Here is a 24,782-nt window from a genome sequence, read left to right on the forward strand (position 1 = left end):
GTAAGAATCAACGTGAACAGAGATTTACATATCAGAAAGTAAGAAAAAAAGAAATTTCCTGAATTTAATTTGAAAATCTAAGAGATATGAAGTCAGAACATGTTTTTATGGCATTACAACAAAACAGATAGAAGTGTTGACAGAGGAGTATTCTATTGATTGTAAAAAGAATGCTTAACTCCTCTGCCAATTTGTAGAGAGATTTTACAAAATCCATTTTTATCACATGCAGTGGATTGTATAAGGTATGCCACAGCAATTTAGAAACTACCACCAAAATGGAGAACCCGTAAAGAAACCATTTTCACCATTTCCCTTGTTTAGATTTAATGAAGACATACTGGTAATGATTTTCTGCACATGTAATCAAATCAGCACTTGGATTTAAAAACAAGAGAGTAATTTAAACTCAGGACAACTAAACCAAATCTCTACAATCAAATCAATTTATCGGATTGGAATTCTGAAAATATTTTTCAAAAACATACTTCTGCTGGTTCGAAAATTTGTGACCTTTCCGCATCTATTCTAAAATGAAATTATTAAAAAACTGAATTAATATTAGTGCATAAAAATTTCTATACACAACGATCCCTTTTAGTGCCACACATCTCCAGTACTGAATGCTACGAATTAAGTTCAAGAACATACTGCTATAAGCAATTACAAAATAACCTGTCAAATGAACAGACTTCTTATTGACCACTATTTTGCAGCAAGAGTTTTACAATTTAAACATAGAAGGCCTCTACTCTTCCAAAATTTTAATTTTGGCATCTATCATGGTAGTATGATTGTTGTCATATAAACATCAAATAATTTTCTGATACTGTTTCAGTGCCCTGACGATGGCAATAAAGCAGCAAGTACAGTTATACATTGCATTCAAGAGTCCCATTTTCCTTTTAGAATGTATCACCTTTGAATGTTATGAAATGTCATCCTTTCTTCCCCGAGCACTTCATTTACATTCTTAACACTATTAATCAAGTTTTTATCTATCTGGTCCCTGCTTACTGATGCATTTTCTGAAGTAAATGGTCCTTGTCTTTTTGGGGGTCTGTTAAAGATCTTCTGTGCTTACACAGAGATGAACATTTCTTCACAGTAGTACACAGCACGATCCTCTCACTAGCAGATATACTCCTAAGGTGTCACCTCAAGATAGCTGGGTTGCAGTTCTCGCCTCCCCATCCCATCCTGTCTGGATGTTAAGTGACATGACATAACGAACAATCCTCAGCATCCACTACTGTATATTAAATGGTTCTTAAGGACCAAATCTTCCTTTCTTGGACTGCTGTGTCTTGTTTTCAACTTGGAAGGATGCAGTTAAACTTGAGGTTGAAATTTTTATCTGCTTTAGTTCAGACAACTAGCTTGAAATCACTGTAGTCAAACTGAACTCCCTCTCAGAGGTCCTTTGGAAAGGCAAGTCAGGTTATGCTGTTCCTCAAGCAAAGGCACCACAGTGATAAGGAGATGCTGAGGAGTCTAAGAAGGCACACATTAACTTCCCCAGATACTGTTCTTCTTTGCCTAGGTGTTTTTTGTTTAGTCTCACCATACAGAGAAATTCTGACTTTGTGTGACATAAGATGTTTATGATACATCTTGAAAGGTTCAGTAACTTCAGTTTAGATTCACAGTGAAGGATTTATGAGTCTTCTGGTGTTACTGGTGCAGCTAGGCCAGGAATCCCTGAAGATGATTCTGTTTACAAACCCAAGAGACTCAGACTAGAGGGAAGTGGAAGCAGCAGAATAAGAAATGTAAGACAAGACAGACTACTGCTTGGCAGAAAAGAATCAAAGAGAAGAACCCAAAGAAACAGTGCTGTGATTTGTGCTCACTCTGAAAACAGACTGTCACAGCAGCTGGCTTGATGCAGGAAAAATGCTTTCTTCCCCTAGTGAAGATTTCACAGCCATCCTTGTAAATGAACTTTTGTCACCTGAAGGAGGGACAAGATGCCTACTGCTCATTTTTAAATTGCCCTTCCCCAGTCAGACAGGACAAAGTGGAAATGTTTTAGGAGAGCTGAGCAAAGCTCAGCTGTACGGGTTGCTTCTTTGATCTCTTGCTGTGCTGCCTGCCATTCAGTGCAAGTAAAATTCTAAGATAAAACCATTTTTCAAGCTTTTCCAAACTTACCATTTCCATTAAATGCCTCTGATCCCCAATTTCTCAGTGAGTTGCCATTACAGGGAAACATAAGAATAAAAAGGAAACTGAAGAGTAATAAAGAACCACCAGAAGATCAGGCTGTTTGAATGAGAAAGGTAATTTTCAAGTAATGTAAAGCTGAGGAATCTTGACTTCCCACAGAAAAGAGAGCAACCAGACAGGCGCAGTACACCCATCAGCATCTTGATGATAAATTCTAGCAGTAAATACTTAAAATTAACTGTTCTAGCAGAGAACAATCTAAGACTCAATGTTTTGAAAAAACTCAAAAGGTTTTTTTAAGAATCTGAGATTAAGAAAATATATCTGCATTCTCTAGCCCTTATGAACTGTGAAGTCCTGAATCCGACATTTTATGGCTGGATGAGATTAGCTAATACTCTGATTTAGTAACATACAGAAGTGGATGCCCAAAACAAAGCAAAATCCTAATGTGATATTTATTCCAAAATTTGTAGTACTCATAGCACTGTTGCCACGACAACCTTAAACCCATGAAGCTGTATTCTACAAACAATGCTTATGAAAATGGAAAATTACTTTTAAAAGCATAAATTATACATAAATTGACAACAAAAGTAATCATTATACTGACCGAAAACCAACTCTTCGGGTATAATGCAGGCAGTTCTTAGTGACATGAGTCTGGAAGTGGACAGATCTGCAGATTGCTCCACATTCAGGACACGTGTATGGAGATTTATGCTGATGAATTCTCTGGTGTGATGCAAAACTGCACTGGTTAGGAAGCAGCATCTGGCAGATATTGCATGTCTTCTAAACGATAAACCAAAATAGATGAAACAAAAGGTTTGGTTCAGCTATACGTAACGTCTTGTGTCAAACACTGTAATATATCAAATCAAAGGTTAAATGTTGTGACTGTGATGTGAACCAGAAGAGGTAGGCAAGTGCTAAACGCGGGCCCTACTGACAAATCTTGTAGGGCAGAGCTGGCAGATACTGGTAACTAGACATACTGGCATTCAGGGCCATTCTGACACAACAGAGCTCTTTCATATACCACTCATCACGGGAGACGCATGTTGGTTTATGCAAATCTTACTTAGGTGCCTCACAAGATTACCTTGATAGTGCAAGGGGCCTAAGTACACCCTAAGAATCAAACCTTATGGTTTCAGTTCAGTGCACCACATAAAAGTAAAAAAAAGAAAACCACCCAAACCCACCAAAAACACTGTCTTCACTTTTTTTGATCCTTGCTCCTGATTCTTATTGTAATATCCATAATACCAATAAAATGGAATATTATCAGGCAGAACGTGCATTGATAATGTCAAAAAATATTTCTCAAACTAGAACACATTATCTGCATTATATCAATATATTGTGCATCTCAGTAAAAACTAGAGATATATAAAATATTTACAAAGCTTTTCTTTGCAGGGTGATCTTTCTACATGCAGGAACAACTTACTAAACTAATTATTTCCTTGTGTTTTGTTACACAAAAATAGTTTTTAAAAAATCTTCCAACTATATGTTGGAATGTATGCCAAATCAGAAACACTGAAATTCTTTGGGTGCTTTGTGCCATTTTTAGGATGAAATGTGAATGATAAAACCCAGGTGTAAACAGGCTTCACTTCTGCTCACAGTTGCTTTCCATTACTGGAGGGCACAAAGAGCCAAACGTGCAAAAGCATTGCGGAAAATGTTTTATTTACAGTAACACATCCTCAAAGCTCTATCCTGTATGGAGCTATGCCTCTGTCTAACTTTGATCATGGTGCCGCTTCACTGACTTCAGCAGAAACACTCACGGTCTCAAAGTCAAGCACAAATACAACTCTCTGCAGAACAGGACTTCAACTCAACTTAATTTCACAAGACTTTGCTTTGTAAGGCTTTTCAGATTATTTTTTTTCTTATGACTTGGGACTTACGAGCCTCACCAGTGACTTATGAAGATTTAGGAACAAAAACAAGACTCCCTCATGAGATGGGTATGATTTTAACATGGTATTTTTAGAAATGTTATCTGCAAAAGTCTTATGGATGTAGTGATGTGTATATGCTGCAAGAACATAAAACAAAACAAGAACACAGCTGCATTATAAAGTATTTACTAACCTACGTATGAAGAAATCCTGAAATAATTAATTAAGACATAATTGCTTTCCTCATGGTAAAACAGCTTCCTACTAAAAAACAGGAACTTCACAAAAAGTCAACCCTTTTTCCCCATTTAGGAGACTCTCCTTTAAATCTCTTCTAAAAAGCAGTAACATCCAGATCATGTAATAGCAAAATCAAAGCTACTATTCTAGAAGAAATTGTACAATGTTAGGAATAGCTTCCATAGGAGTCTGACTTCCTAGTATTAGCAACTATGCCAGTAAAATAAGTAACCTGTTTCCATTCAATCAACAGGAGACAGACACTAACTCCAAAGACAGAAAGAAAAAGCCTTTATAGACACTACAAAAAAGGACTATTTTCCTAATAGAACACTGTTTAATATCAAGGTATAAAGTAACTTCTTAACTGTCTTAGCATTTTGACAATATTACTGATAGTCTAAGAACAAGCGTATTTTTGCATCACAACCTGTACACTCCATTTTTATTCTTTTTCTAAAATAACTTAATCTAAATGCTTTTTTTGAGGGCACGTGCAAAAACTTTTTCTTTAAAAACAGTAATTTTAAGGAGAAATGTTAACATAAAACATCTTGTGGTCAGACACACAGAAGCAAGAAGTGTATTTCATATGGTTCCCTTATAATGTTTACTTCGTGAACACGGTGACCTGATACGTTTGAACACAGTCTCCATCCAAATGTCTCAAATGTCCTGACGACAGCAAGATGACAAAATGCAAAATGTACAAAACAGAGGAAGTTAGGCAAAGAACATCTACCATTACTCAAATTTAGGCTCAATATTAGCACTATTGCCAGCCTAAAAGATTAGTGATAGCATGGATACATTTACTACCCTTGCAGAAAGCTCTGTCTGAGGTTAACTGTGGGGATTTTGAACTATCACCCTGATTAAAGCCCTTATGACACAGTAAGTCTGAAACTGGGTTCAGACACATATAAATATTCACTCTGAAATGCCAAATATTTGTCCTCGATTGACCAAACAGCCACGGCTGGAACCACTGGCTCAGGCACTCCAAACTGAACAGAACTGGTTTGGGATGTTAACTTTGAAGTCCAGCTTACAGGAAAATCCTAACCATAACTCTACTTAAAATGTGCTTACCACATTTACTTGGCTTCAGTACCATTCCTAAAATCTATCGTTTGCCATTTATGTATTAATAAGCAGCAATATAATACTGGAGAATCTGGAGTATTATCTGATTACGTAAGAAAACAGCAAAACAGAACTTCTTATTCCAGTAATAGATATGTATGGGATTTCCGTAGTCTTTCCAAAGCCTTTCATCTGTAGTACTACAAAATGAAACCAGGATGCTATGCCACAGAAGAGGCATACAACATTCCAATGCTAGCTAAGCATTATCTACCTGCAAGATTCACCTGTAACGCTAGAGTGTTGGACTGACACAAAATGCCAGTAATGCTACTTGCCAAGGCCACGAGTTTGCTATTTTGATGAGTACAGTAAAATATTTTAACTAACTACAATAGAACAAGAAGAATCTACTGTGAAATTCTGAAATTCAGCGTGCTTTCTTACCATTTTATTTTGGGCTTAAGGTGACATTAACTTCCAGTTCTCTCATTCCAACCCACACCAAAATAAAACACAGTTTGTGAAAATCATCACCTGCCTGCATTTGAAGTCAAAGTTTCAGAAAAAAAAAGGGTTAAAAGAAAAATGGTGAAGGTGGAAAATAAAGATACACAAGAACTATGAGTATGAAGGGAAATGAGCTATGTGGTTTCATGGGAGCTATACACTTGTCTCTGTTAAGTAAGACGAACATTAATTATCCCACGCTTACTACTCCCCCCCTTCCCCCCACCTCCCCTTAACAGATGAGTGTTTCACTCAGCCAGGAAACCTGTCAGTGAGTGGTCCCAGTTGCTTGAACTGGAATATTGATGGAAGTAAAGTATTACAGGAAGGTAACAACTTTATAGGGAAAATATTTTAATTGCTAGGGCTGTTTTACTACTGTTTATTTTAAAAGAAACATTCTACCTTCATAACAGGAGTTTAAGAAGAACAGGAAGTAACAGCTACTTACTGCTTAGAGTCACGGAAAACATAGAATAGTATATACCATTTCCATTTCAAGAGCAATTAGGTGGGCACTAGAAAGAATAGTAAACTACAAATAACAACTTTTTTCCTATTATTTGTTTGCAAAATCTGAATATTTATTTTTATTTCCTTCCTTTCTTCCAAAGTTAAAATATCAATTTGATCTAACTTCCCTGTCCCCTTCTCCCCATAATGGTAGTTTTACAACAAAAAGCCAGTGCCATGCACTAAGAAGGAAAACAGAAGTCAGGAGTATTTCTCGTCCAAGCTTTTCAAAGGGTAACATACAATGAAAAAAGTACCAAAATGTTTATTAATAAATGCCTATACAGAGTCTTTCTTCAGCAAACACTACCCTTGCAGCAATGCTCTGGACGAAAAATGGACAAAAAGATAATTTATAAAGAAAGCAGGATGTATTGCTCCCACTAAAGCAACTGTTCCATTGAAGTTTCTCTGCTGGGCATTTCAGTACAGCTAGAACACTACAGTATGTAATAAAACACAATGTAAAAAACCAATACAGAATCGAAAACTGCTTCTTGATATATGAAAAGGACTATGAAAATATTTAATTAATTTTTAAGAGGGTATTTCAAGAAAGAACATTTAAAACTATGTTTATTAAGAGTGTTCTTTTAAAATGGAGTAACAAGAAAATACCTTCTTTTCATTCAGTGCTTTGCAGTAACGAGGTGTTTATTTGGGTTTTTTTAATGCATAGCCTGTTAAGTAGGTATTAAGGCCTTATTCATACATCAGCTCTTAAAAGAGAGCAAGCTTTCAACAAGAGACACAAACACACTGACAGGTAGAAAGGCAACGCTGACTTGTTTTCTGTACCCTCATGAGCTTTCCTCCCTGAACAGCAGTACCTGTGCACCCACATTTATCTTTCCACCTAACTGCATTCACATTTTGACAATCTATGAAGATCTTGCTTACTTTCCCATATAAAATCCCAGGGTAAGCAGTACCTAACAGGACATGCATAGAGAGCAAACTCAGCAGCAGCAGGGCAAAAGCACCAAACAGAAGTACCAGAAAAGGCAAAAGGTGTTTCTAATCTGTTTAGTTTACCTGTCCACAGAAAAAAAGCCCCCCCCCGAAAGTGAGCACATCACTATATCTTTGGTTATTCTCTATTATTTTTTTTCCATTTTATCCTTACCTCATCCTCCCAACCTATTTTCAGTATATTTATCTGTCTCTCATCCACTTGCTTTACCTTGGTGATTTAATTGCTTGATTTTACAGTACCAAGAACAGGACTTTCACAAGGCCTACTGGATCTTATCATACCAAATGATACCTAATGGACCTATTATGAAAAAATGAGATAAATCTAACACCAATAAGCACCAACAAAGCAGTTAGCTAAAAACCAGTTTCTGAGTATTAAGTAACTCAAGAGCTGGTGCTGAATATACTTATGGTCAGCCATCCAAAACTGCAGCAAGGACAAAATACATTCTGCTAACTTCTTTCTGACAAAAAGCTTCCATAAACTCGCTTTAGGTAGGCACATCTGTATTATCTTACAAACAGAAATTCACTATCATTTCTCTGTGAATCCAGGCAATTTTGGCCTAAGTCTGCTAGCCAGTTAGCAAAGTAGGAGCTGAGCCAGAGCCACACAATCCATATAGTCAAGATCATTTCCACACTCAAATATCTTTACATTACTATCTGTAGTGGTGGGTGCAGTGTAACTGCTTCGTGGCCACAGAACAGCTCTTAAGTTTAGCAAACAGATCTGACAGGAACCTGTCTGCACTTCTATGACTAGTGTATTTTTTCCTAGCTGCAGGACTTAAAAATCTTTATCCTGTACACTGCTGTGTGATTCCCAGGAATATTCCTGAGGCATTCCTGTCTTGGTCAGTCTGAGCATGTTTACAGGTTTTCAGCTTTTGACATAGCAAGCAGCTGCAACACCAAGCTCAACTGAATGCTTTGAAACACACCAGAATCCCTTTTAATTGGCACACCCCTAAAGAAATCCAACTACATAATTTAATTAATGATCTTAACTCTTACAGGTTTATAAAATACATCGCATACTGATTAATATTTTTTATTGAATGATATGTTTCTTCCAGATTACATAAATTAGTAAAGAATTTAAAAATCGTTTGTAAATTTAACTCATTAGCAATCATAAGAGGAAAGGATAACCAACACAAATAAATAAATGGTCACACAGCAAGAAGTGCATGCTAGTGAACACCACTTTTCACTTTTGTTTAAGAAAGTCCTGAAGAAAACAGCATGCATATCCTTTCAATCGAATCAGTGTGCCATTTATTTATTGCCTAGAGTCCCCGTAGATATGAAGAATGCCTAGCTCTCTTATGGTGCTTTATGAAAATAATAAAACCTGAAAACAAATCAAGAATGAACCACTTAAAACTATCATTCGGATTGAACAGATGGGCTGTTAGTGAGGGTGCCAATTAAGTGGATTCCACAAGATACTCAAGTTCCAAAGCACAGAAAGGATCATTAAAAATTCTTCGTGAAGACTATTATTACTTTCAGTATTATGATACTCAGCTCTAAGAAAGCTAATGCTAAATTTTAGCAGAAATTAAGTGTCGATTTTGGACTTCAGGCTCTAAGAAATTATAAGAAAACTCTTATTTAAAAAATGTTGACATCCACTATGTAAGTGCTTGCAAGATCTTTTGTGGTTTTTGTTTGTAATTTTAATCACGGAGGTTCAGATAATTAGCAGCTAAATGAAAGTAAAAACATATCCAAAGTCTCCTAGGTTTATAGATGAAACACTGGAATTTAAACATATGATACTCTACTTGTCCACTTGTGTCTGCAGCCTGCTGGAAATGAGTTGCAAGAGATGTCTCATCTTGGAAAACTTCATTACACTCCAAACACTTTAGACTATGTCTACAGAGTTTCGATGGATCTTCATCTAGTGGCATAGCTGGGATGACAGGAGTACTTGATGGGGCCGATATTACTGTCCCAGTTAAGCCAGACTGTATCTTTGTTACAGTATGTGTGCCAACTCCCACAGGGCTTTGAAGCATAGATGTAGCAGTATTGCTTGAAGGAGATGCTATCATTTGATCTGCTGGGACTGGTTTTAAAATCAGGTGTGAACACTGCATTACAACTCCTTTTTCCTTGTGTCCACGAGCATGGGAAAGAAGACTGCACTTATTGTAGAAAACTAAATTTTTTGTACAATGATTACATGTCACTTCAATTCGCACACTCCTCCTGTCATAATGCTGGGTCAGGCTCTTCTCAAGAGCAAATGAGTCGCCACACTCCAAACACTTATAACCTCGTGTTGGTAATGTTATTCCGGCATTGGCAGGGGGACTAAGGTTTGGGATGTAAACTGGTACGGGATTGACGCTACTCAGCACCTTATTGAATGCTTCCACTACAGAACTTTGTAAAGATGACACCACTTGGACTCGAGACACTTTTTTAGAAGGCTGTGAGGCTGCTGCAGAAATTATTGCCTGCTTGATTTGTTGCTGAGGTTTTGTTAGCACTTGGCGGAGTTCAGAGGTGGTTTGAGCACCTTGAGGCAGAAGATTAAGGTTGGCAAGATGGACTGTCTTTGGCACAAGTTTAGCACTGGCAAGGCTTGATGCTGGCACCACAACAGTCTGCTGCTGTATAGCGTTGGCAGCTTTTATAATGGCGCTACTGGCACTCTGCACTGAAGCAGCAGATATCACGGTGGCTTTCACTGTAGTATTGTTCGCAAGCTTCAAATTTATAACTTGTGAACCTGCTGTTTTAACTGCTGAAACAGGGAGAAAGGCAGTAGCCACAGGTTTGATAGTGACCTGTTTTGGTGCAAGTTCTGCAGATGCAACTGCATTGGTGACAACTGTGGACTGGAGAGGAGCTCTGGGAGGAGAGGAAAGAACAGCAGCTGAAGTTGGTGAGGACAGGAGAGAAGTCATGGAAGTTACCATAGAAGCAGTCTGCTCTGGCTTTTTACCAGACTCCAAATCAACTTCTGGCAATACTCTAGTAACAGTTCTCTTGATCTCCCCAGAAGAAGTCTTGATGGTTTTTATGCGAACTTTAGGAATTGCTGGTGTTGACCCTGCAGGAGAAGATGGAGAACCTTTGCTACTGTTTTCACTTGATACGCTTCTGGGACTATCAGGTGGCTTGATAGATGGCTTTTTAGCACCATCAATGAGACTCTGAGATTCAGGTGATTTTTCAATAGCCCGAGGACTTTCGCTTATGTCTTTTGGTAATGGAGAAGATTCTCCTGAATTAGACTGTAAATCTTTACTGGTATCTGTAGCTGCCTTTTTAGCACTCAGTGCTGCAATTGCAGCAATGCATGAAGAAAGCTTTGCTGATGACTTTGCTTTCGACTGTGAAATGCTGGCAAGATTTGTTTCACCTTTTTCAGTACTCAGTTTTCCATCAAGTACCCTGTTTTCAAGAAGCTTCTCAGAATTGTCTTTTAGCAATTTGTCCTCTGTTTTTCGAGCTTTAAAAGGCTCATAGACACTTAAATTCACGGAGTTTGTCTCTGCCTCTCGTTTAGCAACTTTATCTATACTACTTGAAACTGGGATTCCAGATTTAATCAAGTTCTCTCCTCCAAGTGCCTTTAGTTTGTCATATTCCTGCTGAGATACAGATCCTGCCAAGACATTTGCTCTGAAATTTGCATGCATATCCTCTTTATCTGGGGGGTCATCCACCTCAATTTTTTCATCATCATCAAATTCTTCTGCACTTGATATTGGGCTAAACTGGTTGAAAGCCGAATCTTTCAGTGTAGTCTCAGAAGCTGACCCATCATCTTTAATTGACTTCCCTTCATCTTTACTGTAACTATCAAGAGCTGATGACGTTAGAAAGCCATTATGCAAGCCATTGCCTGTGGAATGGTGGCCATCCTTGTCCACTCCCTCCGAAGAATCAACAGTACGCACATTTTTCACAATGACACTCACACCAACATCAGACGATGATGGGGCATGAGAATCTTCATCTGTGTGAGCATTTTGTTTTATGTGGCTTTCATGGTCGTCATGTCCAGATTCAATAGCTGCTTTTGGATCTACCATGTCTGGTATGTCAAAGGCTGCAAGAAGGTCATCAAAATCTGGGGTCTTCATATCCCCCATGGTCATGTATTTGATTGTAAGCAAATCTGTAAAATAAGCAGAAAGTCATAATCTCAGTATTTTAAGCTCTAATAGCAGAGTCTTACACAAAGTAAGTGTATGTTCATATATGCCATGCAAGAAGGCGTTAATTTCACTTCTGAAATAGTATTTTCAGAAATTATTTGTTACAGAACAGTGCTCCAGTGCAAGTGTACAATCAAATTATTACATCAAGAGCTACAGTAGTCCATCAGCTTCACAGGCTATAATGTAGTCATTTCATTTGAGGCACCAATTTCTCTTCAGTGACTTTCTTCCTGTCCCACCTCCTACACTCCACCACATACACTATGATTACAGGAAGATACCTAGACTTTCAAGAAAATTACGTGAGGTACTTGCAATTCCTCTAAGTGTAGATTTTCCTTGACATTTGCATTAACCTGATAAGCCTTCTTGAAGACAGTAACAAATCTGTTTCTATTAACGGTTTAAAAACACTGCACTGTTCTCTGTAAATTGAATTGCTTTGTAAGAATTACAGAGTAAGTGCCTCCCAATGTTTGCAATGCTTTTTTTCAGCAACTCTAATGAAGGATGTATCTCCACTACTCCTGACAGGTGTCTTACCTACTTTGAAGACCTCCTGTAACAAGAGATTCTACAACCTCCCATGTAATTTATTCCAGCCTGTTGTGGTTTAACCCCAGCTGGTAACTAACATGCAGCCACTACTCACTCACTCCCCCCAGGCCAACAGGATGGGGAGGAAAATCAGAAGGGAATGTAAAACTCAAGGGTTGAGATAAGAACAATTTAATAATTAAAATAAAAACAGTAACAGTAATAATGAAAACAACAGTTATAATGAAAAGGAGGGAGAAGGGGAGAGAAATGAAACCCAAATTGAAGGGAGAAAAATCCTAAGTGATACAGACTACAACTGCTCACACACCACCAGCTGACCAATGCCCAGCCAGTCCCCCAGCAGCGATCAACAGGCCCTGGCCCACTCCCCCCAGTTTATATACCCAGCACGGCATCCTATGGTATGGAATATCCCTTTGGCTGGTTCGGGTCAGTGTCCCCTCCCAATTTCTTGTGCCCGTCCAGCCTTCTCGTTGGCAGGGTCTGAGAGACTGAAAGGTCCTTGACTTAGTACAAACATTACTCAGCAACAACTAAAACTTCAGTGTGTTATCAACATTGTTCTCACACCAAATCCAAAACAGAGCACTGCACCAGCTACCAAGAAGAAAATTAACTCTATCCCAGCTGAAACCAGGACACAGTCTATCACAGTTTTCACTGCTGTGTGTTTCCTACAGCATAATCTCAATCTTTGTTGATGCGATCCAAATGAATCACATGTGGTTCTATGCACCAATCCTCTTTGCAACAGCACTTTACTCCGAGACCATTATCTCCCTTCAAACTTCTCCTTTTTAGGCTAACCAGCACCAGAACTTAAGGGTTTTCTTTCCCCTCACAGATAACATTTTCCAGATCCTATTATTAATTGCCACTGGCCTCTATTGGTATTTTTTTTCCTTGCAATTCCCAAACCAAACAGGTAACTGACACTTACACAAATGCTGTGTAAAAAGAAAAGCTAACTTTGAGTATACTTCCTAGATTTAGATCCCACTATGACATTTGCCTCTTTTTCACAGACATTTCAATAATAACATTGTGGTGTGCAGCAGAATCACTTGTAGAGATCTACAAAAATCCATTACAGACAGATTTTTTTTCATTTTCTTTCATAATCATGCACAGGTATGATCTGAGTTGTTGAGACAGAGCTGTTTTTAATGTACTTTCATTGTTCAGTAATTACCAGGCCAAAGTTAGTATTCAACATGAAAAGATATTTAATCAAGTTAAGTGTTATTGTTAGAAAGTGCCCATTCAGGAAGCACCCATCTGTCCTCCTGCCTTTGTACCGCACTAAAAGACTGGAAAACATCCTTATTATATAGCTAACGGCCATCACAGAACAACGGTGTGGCTGACTGCAATAGTGCTCTCCAAGCTCCTCATATTAGCTGAGATAAGCAGGAAGCTACATGCCCCATGGCAGAAGCCTCTTACCAACAGAGATGCATCCTACAGCTGCAGTAGGTCTCCTCCTCCTCCTCCTCTTAGCTCATTATCTTGAGCTCTGCAGAGACACTACTTGATGAATTCAGCTTTAACAGTGCTAAGAAAAACTAGCAAGAATGTACACTTTTAAATACCTATTTTTATGCATATCATTATCAACACGGGCAGCACTCTTAACTTTTTCTCAGAAAGATACAGTTTATTAAAATGGCATAATCCCTTTACTTGACAAAAATACAAAAGATTTATGTATTCCATCTACACTGGGTACCTGGAAGTCATTATGGACTCCAAGAAAGGTAACTGAGGAAAATTTCTCAAGGATACTGGAATACACAGCAACATTTAATGTAATACTCTCAAATAAATATATAAAGCTTTTGGGAATTGTTTACATGGTCCACTTAATAATCTTGTTGTTTTGTCCAACTTATTAACTCCTTTTTGTTGCACCAAGTCCTTCTGCAGAGCTGAACTGAGCATGGGATTCTCTACAAAATATTAATATTCCGGTGCAACTGATTAATTTACTCTCTTGATTAACTCATAATTCCTTTACTTAATGGATAATATAGAGTAGCCTACTCACCATCAAGGCTTCACTTCACTACTTTAGTAAAGCAAATTGTTATAATCTACTTACTTACTAGATATATACTTACGAGATATAAGAATGTTTCATAATTCTGGTTTTACTGTGTATTTGGGTTTTTTAAACCCATTTATCCAAAAAACAAGTTTCTAGCCCTCATGCATTTAAAACTAGTAACTGGAATAAAATGAACATAAAGATTTAAGAAAACAGACTGGACAAATAACTAGTACCGCTCCACTCTCTTGCAGTATAGCCAGACTCGTGTTCAGCACACGTGTCACACTTATGCACAGTGCTGTGGACCTTCAGTCTATCCTCTGCCTGAAGGATTTCAAGATCCTATGAAAGTGCCACAATTACAAAGGCAGTTACCTAATAAATACAAAAATACATGCACACATAATATCAAAACTACAAAGAAAATTCTTCTAAGAATTAAATAGAAAAGGTTCTAGAAACCAGAGCACACCAAATCCATGTAAAACCACAGAAACATGGTCTTACTGACACAGTTTTCCATGATTCGAGGTAATAATAACTTGCTCTCTGATTATACACCTGTTCATAGGTGTCTTTTTGCAGCTGTTATATACACTCAATAGGAACTAAAAAGTTTTCCTAGTCTAGAACTTCCTCTAATTACATATACTGGAGCTTAATTAACATTTAGCAATAGCAATGAATTTAGACACATTTATTCTTTAGTGAGAAACTCAATTAGACTAATTCCAAAATGGGAAAATATGTCAAAATAATTCAGAGGTCTGTAGACCAAAGATCATAAATTTATCCACAGAGAGCACACTGCATGAATTTGCAACTGTCTTTCAAGTCCATGCAGAAGGAACAACTCCCACGCTCCAACAGAGAATGGAATGGTTTCTTCTGCATTAGGGGTCCAGAATTACTGCTGCGCTTAAGAGATCTCTCCTGTTCTTCAAATTTTTAAAGCAATCTAAGTTAAACAAAAAGGGACAAAAGACATGGCCAATCTTGATAAACAAGTAAGCGAAGTTGTAACATGGACATGTTATTAATCTCTTCCTCACTATTCCAGTATACCATTTTAAGATTCAGTATATAAACTTTGTTTCCACCACAACTATCAGGACTCTGATGCCACATTCCTCCCCCCCCTTTTTTTTTTTCTCCAAAAACCTTTCAGTAACTGATTCTCTTAAGGATAAAACTCTGCCTTTCATTTCATCCAAGATCAAAATCAACTGACACCCTGGCTGCCAGACAAGCTGTTAGTCTATTCCTTCTCTGGGCCAACATGATGCCTGTAAATACTTCAGACCAGGAAAGAGGCAAGTTCCTGGTTCCCTAAGAAATCCCAATTTTCCAGGAACCAGAATTTCTTCAAGAACTGCTTTTAAAGTGCTGAGAGCAAAGCTCAGTGTCTCCAAAGAGACACACAAAGCTGTAAAAACCAGCATCAGAGGGCTGCCATTAAGATGATATCCAGAATCAAACTGAGAAACAGTCCACAAGGTATGTAATCAAGGATACATTCTTCAGATTAAACAAATAAAAATGTATTTAAGGAAACAACCTGCAAGACCCCCACCCCCCAATCTTCATCCAAAATAGACATTTTTTTCATTTTTAGTTTGTAAATATCAGAAACAAGATTCACCTCAGAACAGGGGACTGCTAACCTGAAGTATGTATTATGAAGAACAATGGTCAAATGATACAATAAACGCCCCTAAATTTGTGGATACTCATGTAAGGAGTCAGTTCTTAGATTTCCTGATTCTGTCCAAAGTACTATTTCATTTTCAGATGACATCTCCCTTCGTAACATTCCTTTTCCTTCTCATGGACTAGTTCTGTTCCCTGCCTCTCCACCTGGCTGCCTGTGGATGTTTACCAGCAGAACACCAGGAAAGGCCTACCACTTTCGTCCTACAATGTGCAACCTTTAGAGTGCTTGAATTACTTGAGAAAGTTACTAAAGAAAACCAGTTTCTTCAAAATTCAAGCATTGCTTTGCTTACTGATTACTCAACAACAAAAGTAAGTAAAAAGGAAAACCTTCTGAATACGGCCAATGCAAATTACACAGCTAGAATGCCATGGGGCAGTGAGGTGCAATGCTTCTGGGTTCTGCTTTTTTGATGGTGGGCAATAGGACTTCCTAGGAAGATACCACTGAGTCTTAAAAACTTCAGACAACAGACTGAATATACTTACTTCGTGATTTCCATTAATCTCTTTGGTGACAACATCCACCTCTATGTGTGCACCAATACCTTACTGAAATGTAAGGTGTGAATTAAGTTCTGGAGGATAAACAAAGATTGTTTTGTTTGTGTTCACACTTTGTTCAAAGTGTGTGTGCATGACTTCCTATGTCCTTTCATAATAGGCACATTTTGAATTATTAGGATCGAGGTCTCATTTACCATCCATAGTACCAATAAGGTTATGCCAGTCCTGATGTAAACATCTTTGTGAAATATGGGGCAGTTTACAGTTAAAATTTACACCAAGCAATCTGCTATTTCAACATTAAGCACTGTATATATCTGCCTTTAAAGAAAAAGGAAAAGAAGGAAAACAAACAAGGAAAAGAAGGAAAACAAACAAGGAAAAGAAGGAAAACAAACAAGGAAAAGAAGGAAAACAAACAAGGAAAACCCAATTTGTCTTCATGCCCAAGCCTCAATGAGTAAGAGAAATCTGAAATTACACTTCTGGTTTTCGAAAAGGACATTCTACCAATTTTCTTCCTCCCTCCTCCCCCTCAAAAAAGCTTTGGAAGGTAAGTATTAGCCCAGTATTTCAAGTATTAACATTTTTAGGTTTTGTGGAGTTTTTTCTAATATGTGTGGACAGTTTCAGAAGAATTTCATTATTTATTCTTTACTAGCCCAAACAAGTTTTCAACAGGCATTTCACAGAGTCTCAGAACAGCTGAGCTCTGGAACTCCACCTTCTCTGCTCAAAGCCAGGTCAGCTACAGCAGGACACTGTCCAGTCAGGTTTTGAGTATTTCCAAAGATGGAGACCCCAGAACCTCTCTCAAGACAACAGGTTCCAGCATTTCACCACCCTCACAGTAAAAAAAAAATATTTAAACTGTTAATCAGCATTCAGACCTACCCACATTCACTTGCCTTTCCACCCACTTGCGACAATATCCAAGTGCATGTCCAGAGTCCACCATCAAACGGAAGCAAGCTGTGACAGATGCAGAGCACAATGCCAGCCCATGCCATGGCCAAATAGAACATTTTGGAATTGGGGCAGGGTAAGAAGGTACACAAAGCTCAGCTAGTGGCTGTGATTTATGAGGCTGTTTCTGTGGCCTGTTTCCACAGCAGACAGTACCAGCTGTCATTTGACTTTGATCTACTGTCATGAGAACTGTACATTTAAGATGGTATAAACAAATCTGGATGCCGTAAGGAGGAAATAAACCTGAATGCCAACCTTTCTCAACTATTAATCCAAAATATTGTTCTGTGCTATGCACAAAGACAGTATTATTTCAGAGTAATTGCTAAAATATTTACTAATCAATAAAAAAATATTTAACAAACCCATTCCTCCACGCATTCTATCTAGTTCTAGAATACCACAGAAGCCTATTAATCCACACATTGACTGCCCGAGTTTTAAACCAGCAAACTCTGAAAACAAGCAATAAAACTACCACAGCCAATGCATTATCAAGTGTATTCTGTCGATTTGAATAAAACCACAGTTTGGTTATAACTGTTTAAATTATCTTTAACTTTTCAGTTCAGGAGTGTATTCCATACAAATTTTGGTGGTTCAAAATCACATACACCACAAAAGAAAGCAATGGTAGCAAATTACATTTGGGATGGCAGAAGATGGAAGTCATGGGAAAAAATCGCAAAGCTATTGAATAGCACTTGCCTGTTGTTCGGGGTGTATTGCTATAACCTAGAGTGCAGGTGTGTGCACACTGTCTTTTCCCAGTATACAAAATAATTTGGGAGTCCCCAGAGGTCATGAGGGTTATACTTATGTCTGCACACAGAATGCCGATGCCGCTGCAGCCAGACTAAAGCTTGAGTGTTTTTGTTGCCTTGTTTGCTGTTAATTCATACAAGCAAAACTTTTTCCAGTGGGTTTGCCCACAGATTCAGGTTTAGAGCCTTAGGAATACAAGATCTCTGCAGAGGAGTCTCTTATTCAGTCTTTAAGGTGAGGTATGGCAAAGTGCTATTCTGTGCTTATCACTCAGCTGAGTTTTGCAATTATGGATCACCAAGCCATGTCAAATCAACGAGCAAGATAACCCCAGAAGACCCCGAGTTGTTTTACAACTATAAGCATGTTACCACCGCTTTCAAAACATATCCATCCCTATAACTGATTATAAAAGAGCGGGTAATCGTCTCTGTCCTCTTTTCTATTATATCCAGCATCTGATTATGGATCCTTCTTCTCTGACCTGTTAAAAGATGAGCCCTTTTCCCCTGCAATGATGTAATTAAGCAAAGACAGTTCTTGAGAATTTCTGTTTGTTTTCTACAAATTCCCACAGGGTTTTTTTGACAGCCTTCTACTTCTCCAGTAAAATAATTACTTGTAATTTACAACTCCTTAGAAGCCTCATCCTGCAGTCTAACTCCTCCATTTTGTAACTTTTTTTTTTTTTTTGGCAAAATGGGTATCTCAAGTTCTCTTTGCGTAGGAGAAAACAGGAAGGGAGAGGAGTAATCTTCTGAAGTCTGCTGATTTCCTCTTCTCACACCACCACTGAACTACCTCTTGCACAGTTTCAAGAGATCGTGTGCAACTGGTTCCGAGTTCACTGTTACCAGCCTTTGGCTGGCAAAAGAACTGGGATTTTCCAACACGAGTAAGGTATCTCCTCTCCCACAACCATAAGGAGCAGAACAGATCATCGCTATCTACAGCTGGCCAAATGAAAACTACCTATATTTATCAAGAGATCCAATTAGGTTTTGGGCCTAGCAGCTTCCCAAATTTCTCCTAAACGGAGATAAATTCATGAAGAGCAGGTAAATCCCTATACCATTCTTTCTGCTCTCTACTTAAAATGAATTATGAAAATGGCTTAATTTTGTACTTCTGGATGTAATGGGCTTCGAACAGTAATGTGTGAATAATTCAGATGTATAACTATAATGAACAGAATTCTGCGATTCCCAATTTAATGCAAATTTGAATCACATTCTAAATGGCACTTGCTTCCTGCCTTTTTTTTTTTTTTTTAAGTGGATAGCAGTTCTTACGCAAAAACAGTGTGAAGCAGCTGCAGACAGTCTTGATGAGAGCACTCAAAGTCAGGCAGGGCCCGCCTGTGCAACACTAGCAACAAACAGACCCTAAAACATTAGGATCAAGGTTTTTTTGGCCTTTGTTTTTGTGGGTTTTTTAACCATACATCCCCAGCAATCTGTATGCATATTTATATTTTAACACACATTCATACTTCTAAGAAAACCAAAGTTAGTTAATTCATTCAAAAGAGGCTTGGAACTTGATAAATCATTACCCTTATTCTCAAGGTCAAATACCTGAAACAAGCCTCAATGCAAAATGAGATCACAATTGCTGATACAGAGGACCAATCCCCCAGCATTAAGCAGCATTTTCTGCTGGAAAGCTGGCCTACATGCAAAATAAAAATTTCCTGGTGAAGAGCATTTATACATATTATTAGACTAAAACAATAAAACTCACCAAGGACACTGCGGACTCCAGCATCTAGTCAGGTTTCTTATCTTACAGTCTATAAAAATCCCTGCAAATTCAACACCTCCTTTGCTAAAAATAAAAATTCATAGTACAGCTCATGTTCAAAAATTCAAACGGAACAGATACATTGAGTTTTGTGACAATTCAAGAACTTACAATTTTAAATCTGCTCACTATTCTGGCAGAAAAAGAAAAAAAAATCTAAAAGGTGCTCTCATGTAACATATGAATTTTAGCTGACACTTGGAAAAGAACATGCATCATCATCATCAGCAATAGATACTATTCCTATATTCCTATCCGTGCAATAAGAATTCATGTTTGCAAGCATAATTTTGCTACAGACATCTATAGTCAAATAGAGAACCTCTACATTCAAATCATGAAAGATATGAACAGAAATCAACACAGCGATCAGTTAGGCATTTTGCTCCACCAAGCAAGCTATTTACTGCCCTATCAAATCTGAGAAACAACACATTGTAGCTGCATTAAAACCCACAAAACCATAATTTCAGGCTAAACATTAGCATGCTATTTTCACTTTTCTACAATTAATATCTAAATACCTTACGTAATCTACTGCAGTCAGAAATAAGGTTCCCTTGTACTGTCACTCTCTGATGCAGGCACCCTGCCTATCATCATCAGCCACCATACAACTTACCCAATGTCCACAAGCTCTCAAGGCTTTTAAGACTGTCTACTTTATTCTGCTAAGCACAGAGGAAAAGACCCTAATTTCACACTACAACAGAACATTTTCAATGTTTTGCCTCCATATTTATCTTGATTGTAGACCACCAAACCAGCTAACACAGCCAGGTTTGGTCAGACGTTTTTTAAAAAATCATACTGGTTAAGATTCTAGAGTTGCTGATTTCCTGTTATAGGAAGTAACAGTTCTAGCAAAAGAATCCCCAGGGCAAAATGTTTAGTGTTCCAATGTGTAAGCTCTAACAGCCTTTGTTCTTCCCTTTGCTATATTCATTACTGCTTTCTTCTCTCTCCCCCTCTCCCTTTCTCTGAATCCTTCAGCTTTCACTAAAAGATACCAATGCCAGCTCAAATCTAAGTACACATTTATTTTTTAGGTGAGAAGGGGAAAAAAAATATCCATTATCCATTGCTTTGAGTTAAAAGTAGTCATCTCTCAAGAGCTGATACACTGCCCATCCGGTTTCCTATTCTTATTTTATTACTGCACAATTATAATTCATGCCACTAATAACCCACTGGAGCTCCATCAAACCTTTAAAATACATCTTTCCACTTGACTGCTGCAAAATTCTCCCTGGGTTACAACAGTTTAAGAAACACCATCCATACTACTTATTTTGTATGGTGGTTTGGTTTGGTTTTTTTTTTCCTGTGTAGGCTATATTAAGTACATGTTTAACACTGACGACCTTAATTCAGAAGTATCGGCTTGCTCAGATATGGCCAAACAAGCACCCTTTGAATAATTAGACAGCAAATTCTGAATGTGTAATGCTGTAATACAACACAGAACAGTTCACTGCCATGTGGTCCATGATTTATGATTGTCACTCAGAGGCCTATTCCGTATCACTACATTGTGAAAAAAAGGTATACCTAGATGTATATTTCAGTGAAAATACTGTATTTAGCCAAGATATCAGTAAGTCTTTACAAATAATAGCTTTAATCCTATTAAAACTGGAGGACGTTAATAGCATTCCTTTACTAACACTCACAAACAATTGTCTCCTTACTGATGTGCAAAGTGTGCAATCAGGAGGCAGATTTACTTTTCACCCACATGTACCTTCATGCTATTGTTAAGATTCATATCCAAAACACCACATCTCACCTTGCGAACCTTGACTTTTGAAAGATATATTTTTTTTTAGCCAATGCTCAGTTACTGCCACAGATGCATTACCTCTGCAAATATGAAAGGGTTAAAGGCAGCCCCAATCAATAGGCCTACAAGGAGAGAGAGAGAAGAAAAAAAAAAAGGGGGGGGGGGGGGGAACGAGTATGCCTTACAGCATCTTTGCAATGCTTTTACGCACAATTCTACAACAACATTGTTTCCTTTTGGCCTTACAAAAAAGCACAGCATACCCCCCCTTAACATCTCCTAAAGAAGAAAACCACAACACAGTACCCTGTAAATAAAACAGCATGCAAAGCAGCATTCTTCAGTCACAAGCATAACTACAATTACAAATCATTCAGTCAATTTTATTTAGTTTAGTTTTAAAATAGACTGCATAGCCAGTGTCCCACCCTTGCAAAGCAAAAATATTTTAATAAGGGTCATAAATCTCAGCTCTTGCCCATTCCTTAAGCATAAAAAGGCATGAAAAGCCAAAGTAATCTCAGTTACTGCAAATATGTACATTTATATACAGAATCCTTTATGACTATATTAGCCACATACCAGTGCTGTGTGTCTAAAGTGTGCATTCACATACTGTTTTGGGATGGTATCTTTCTGCAAGCTCCTCTGCTTTTGGCTGCCATGAAGGGAGGAAGCTATCCCACTGTAGTAGCTCAGTGACTGCATTGTGTTCAGGAGCTGATCTGCCTCAAACCAGTTCCAGCCGGTTCTGGTCACCCTACATAAAAAGCTATGGCAACCCTCGCTGAGTTGCCAACAAGTCACTGAAAATCGCAGGGGCTCTTTTTTCTGTGGTGGCGGGGACGGCCGCGGCCCTGTCCCCCTGCTCCCCTGGTGCCCGGCCCACACAGCCCCCTTGCTCCCCAGTGCCGCCCACGCGCTCCCTTCCTCTCCTCCCCCACTTACCTCCCACAACCTGGCTGAAAGCTGTGAGTGTGTGCGTGCCTGTCTGTAGCTAACAAAGAGACCGCAATAAAAATCCTCACAGGATCTCTCTTGCAGCACCAGGCAGACTTGGCCACAGCACTGGGAGACAGACTGCTAACCAAGGGCTGCTCCCCACAGCATACGGGGTGGCCGTGGCTCAGAGTCACATCTGCCCCCTCATGCCCACGGCCGTGGGGTGGCTGAGCAGGGGCTTCTCTGCCTTGCTGCACCTGGGGCCGCTTGGGTGGCATTTTCTCTCCTCTGCACGGCGTTACCACAGAGATTACCCACACACCTCCCTACCCTCAAGAAATCCATTTCCACAGCAGCAAGATGCCTGCAAAATAGTTCCCTTGCCCCCTCCTCGGAGCACCGAGTTGGCTGCTGAGCTCCAATTTTTTTTCTTTCTCTTTAATTTTGCTACTCAACTATCCTTGAGGCACTGAAAAGAAGAAAGCTGCAGACCCATGCCTGACCGGCCCCCCCTGCCTCTCACACCCGCTGCTGAGGGGGGAGGCCAGGACACGCTCTGCGCAGCCTGCTCGGCTCCAACCCTGCAAAGATGGCTGCTGGCTGCAGCTGCTTGCTCGGCCCCACACCTCTCTCTGGGGCAATTCCTGAGCAAGGTCACGACTCCCTGGCAATGCCCGAGTCCCTCGAGAGCAGGGGTCCGCGCCCACCTGTGCCATGGCAGCTCTGTTCCTAGCCCGCTCCCCCTCCTTCTCTGCCACCCAGGGCCTTTCTCCTGCATGGCTGCCCAGTCACCCCAAACCGAGACATCGTTCGCCCCGCTCTTCTTTTGGCTACTCACCCTCACACTGGCACAACCAGTAACTACCTCCGCCTACGCGCCAAGCCCCATCCTCTCCAGGATCAGCCGTGAGATGGCTCTTCTGCAAGGATTTCCTCCGAGCCAGCTGCCAGCTAGGCTACACCAGCCAGCCCCTCTGCTCTCCGGGCTGCACCTGTAACTGTTAGCAGAGGTCTTGGGCACAACCCTTCACCCCCCTTCCCCTGTGGAGAGAGCTGAGATCTGGCACTTTCTCCATATCCCTCATCCCCACCCCATTCTCGGGAAAAGGACCATTCCGCTGCCTCAGCCACGTCTTCTCCGCACAGGCAGCTGAGGCCGGCCCTCCCTCAGCCCCTCAGCCCGGGTGGGCTGCTTCCGCCTCTGCGGGCCGTCGTGGCCGCGGGCACCTCAGTGACGGACCGCGGCCCCCTCCCCTCAGCGCGGCGCCCGCGCCGCCCCCGCCGGGCCCACCAGCCCCGCGGCCCGGGCTCGGCCCTGCCCGAGCGGACCCTGCCGAGGCGCCGACACGCGGGCGAGAGAAGCGGCCCCCATTACGCGCGGGGGCGCCGGGAAGGGGAGGCCGCGGCCCCGCCGGCGACAGGGAGAGCGGCGGGCGGGGAAGGGATGGGGGGTGGCGGGACGGCCACGTCCGAGCGACACCCCCACCCACCCCGCTTCCCGCAGAGCCGGGCCGCGGGCCCTGCCAGCCCCGGGGCTCCGGCGGCCGCCGCCCGGGCAGCGCCCCAGCCCCGGAGCGGCCCGAGCCGAGAGTGAGCCGCGCCGAGCCGAGCAGGCCCGGCAGGCCGCTCCGCCGCAGCCGGCCCGCGGCGTGGCGGGGCCTGCGCGCAGGCGAGGCGGGTGCCGGGCCGGCAGGAAGGCGACCCCCACCGCATGCAAACTCCGCACCCCCATGCAAACACACCTGCTGCGGCCCAGCGGCCCGGCCGCGGCTGCTCCGGCCGGCAGCCTCAGGCGAGCATGGCTAAGGTCCGCGCTGCCTCGGCGCCCGCGGAGCGGCCTGGCTAAGAGATGGTGGAACATAACGGCAGGGAGGCTCTGCCGGGACTGAGGAGAAGGAGGGGGTGGGGGTGCCTTGGCTTGCACAGATGGGGGAGACGCTCCCGTGTGATTCCGTGTGAAACGGCTCCCTAGAGTGTGCCGGGGGCGGGGAGGGCTGCCGCTGCCGCCGAGCGCTCCGCAGGCAGGGGCCGGGGCCGGGGAGGTCGCGGCCTCCCGCAGCCCGGGGCGGGGGAGGGGGTTCCCC

General features: G+C 40.7%; 1 protein-coding gene across 4 annotated transcripts in view; it reads right to left on the bottom strand.

Annotated features, from left to right (window-relative positions):
• Positions 1 to 24,522, bottom strand: part of ZNF532 (zinc finger protein 532) — a 49,404-nt gene extending 24,882 nt beyond the window's left edge. Inside the window, exons 1-4 of one of the 4 annotated variants that reach the window (XM_037372388.1) lie at positions 24,441 to 24,488; positions 23,537 to 23,696; positions 9,209 to 11,562; positions 2,783 to 2,964 (exon numbers count right to left, since the gene is read on the bottom strand). In XM_037372388.1, coding sequence (XP_037228285.1) covers positions 2,783 to 2,964; positions 9,209 to 11,542 — 2,516 coding nt within the window. In that variant the 5' untranslated portion in view covers positions 11,543 to 11,562; positions 23,537 to 23,696; positions 24,441 to 24,488. Of the gene's footprint in view, positions 1 to 2,782; positions 2,965 to 9,208; positions 11,563 to 22,338; positions 22,544 to 23,536; positions 24,024 to 24,440 lie in introns of those variants that run through there. The other 3 variants (XM_037372389.1, XM_037372391.1, XM_037372387.1) reach the window with 3 other exon arrangements.
• Positions 24,523 to 24,782: the final 260 nt, after the last annotated feature.

Source organism: Falco rusticolus, chromosome W, assembly GCF_015220075.1.
Source record: "Falco rusticolus isolate bFalRus1 chromosome W, bFalRus1.pri, whole genome shotgun sequence".
Taxonomy (NCBI): Eukaryota; Metazoa; Chordata; class Aves; order Falconiformes; family Falconidae; genus Falco; species Falco rusticolus.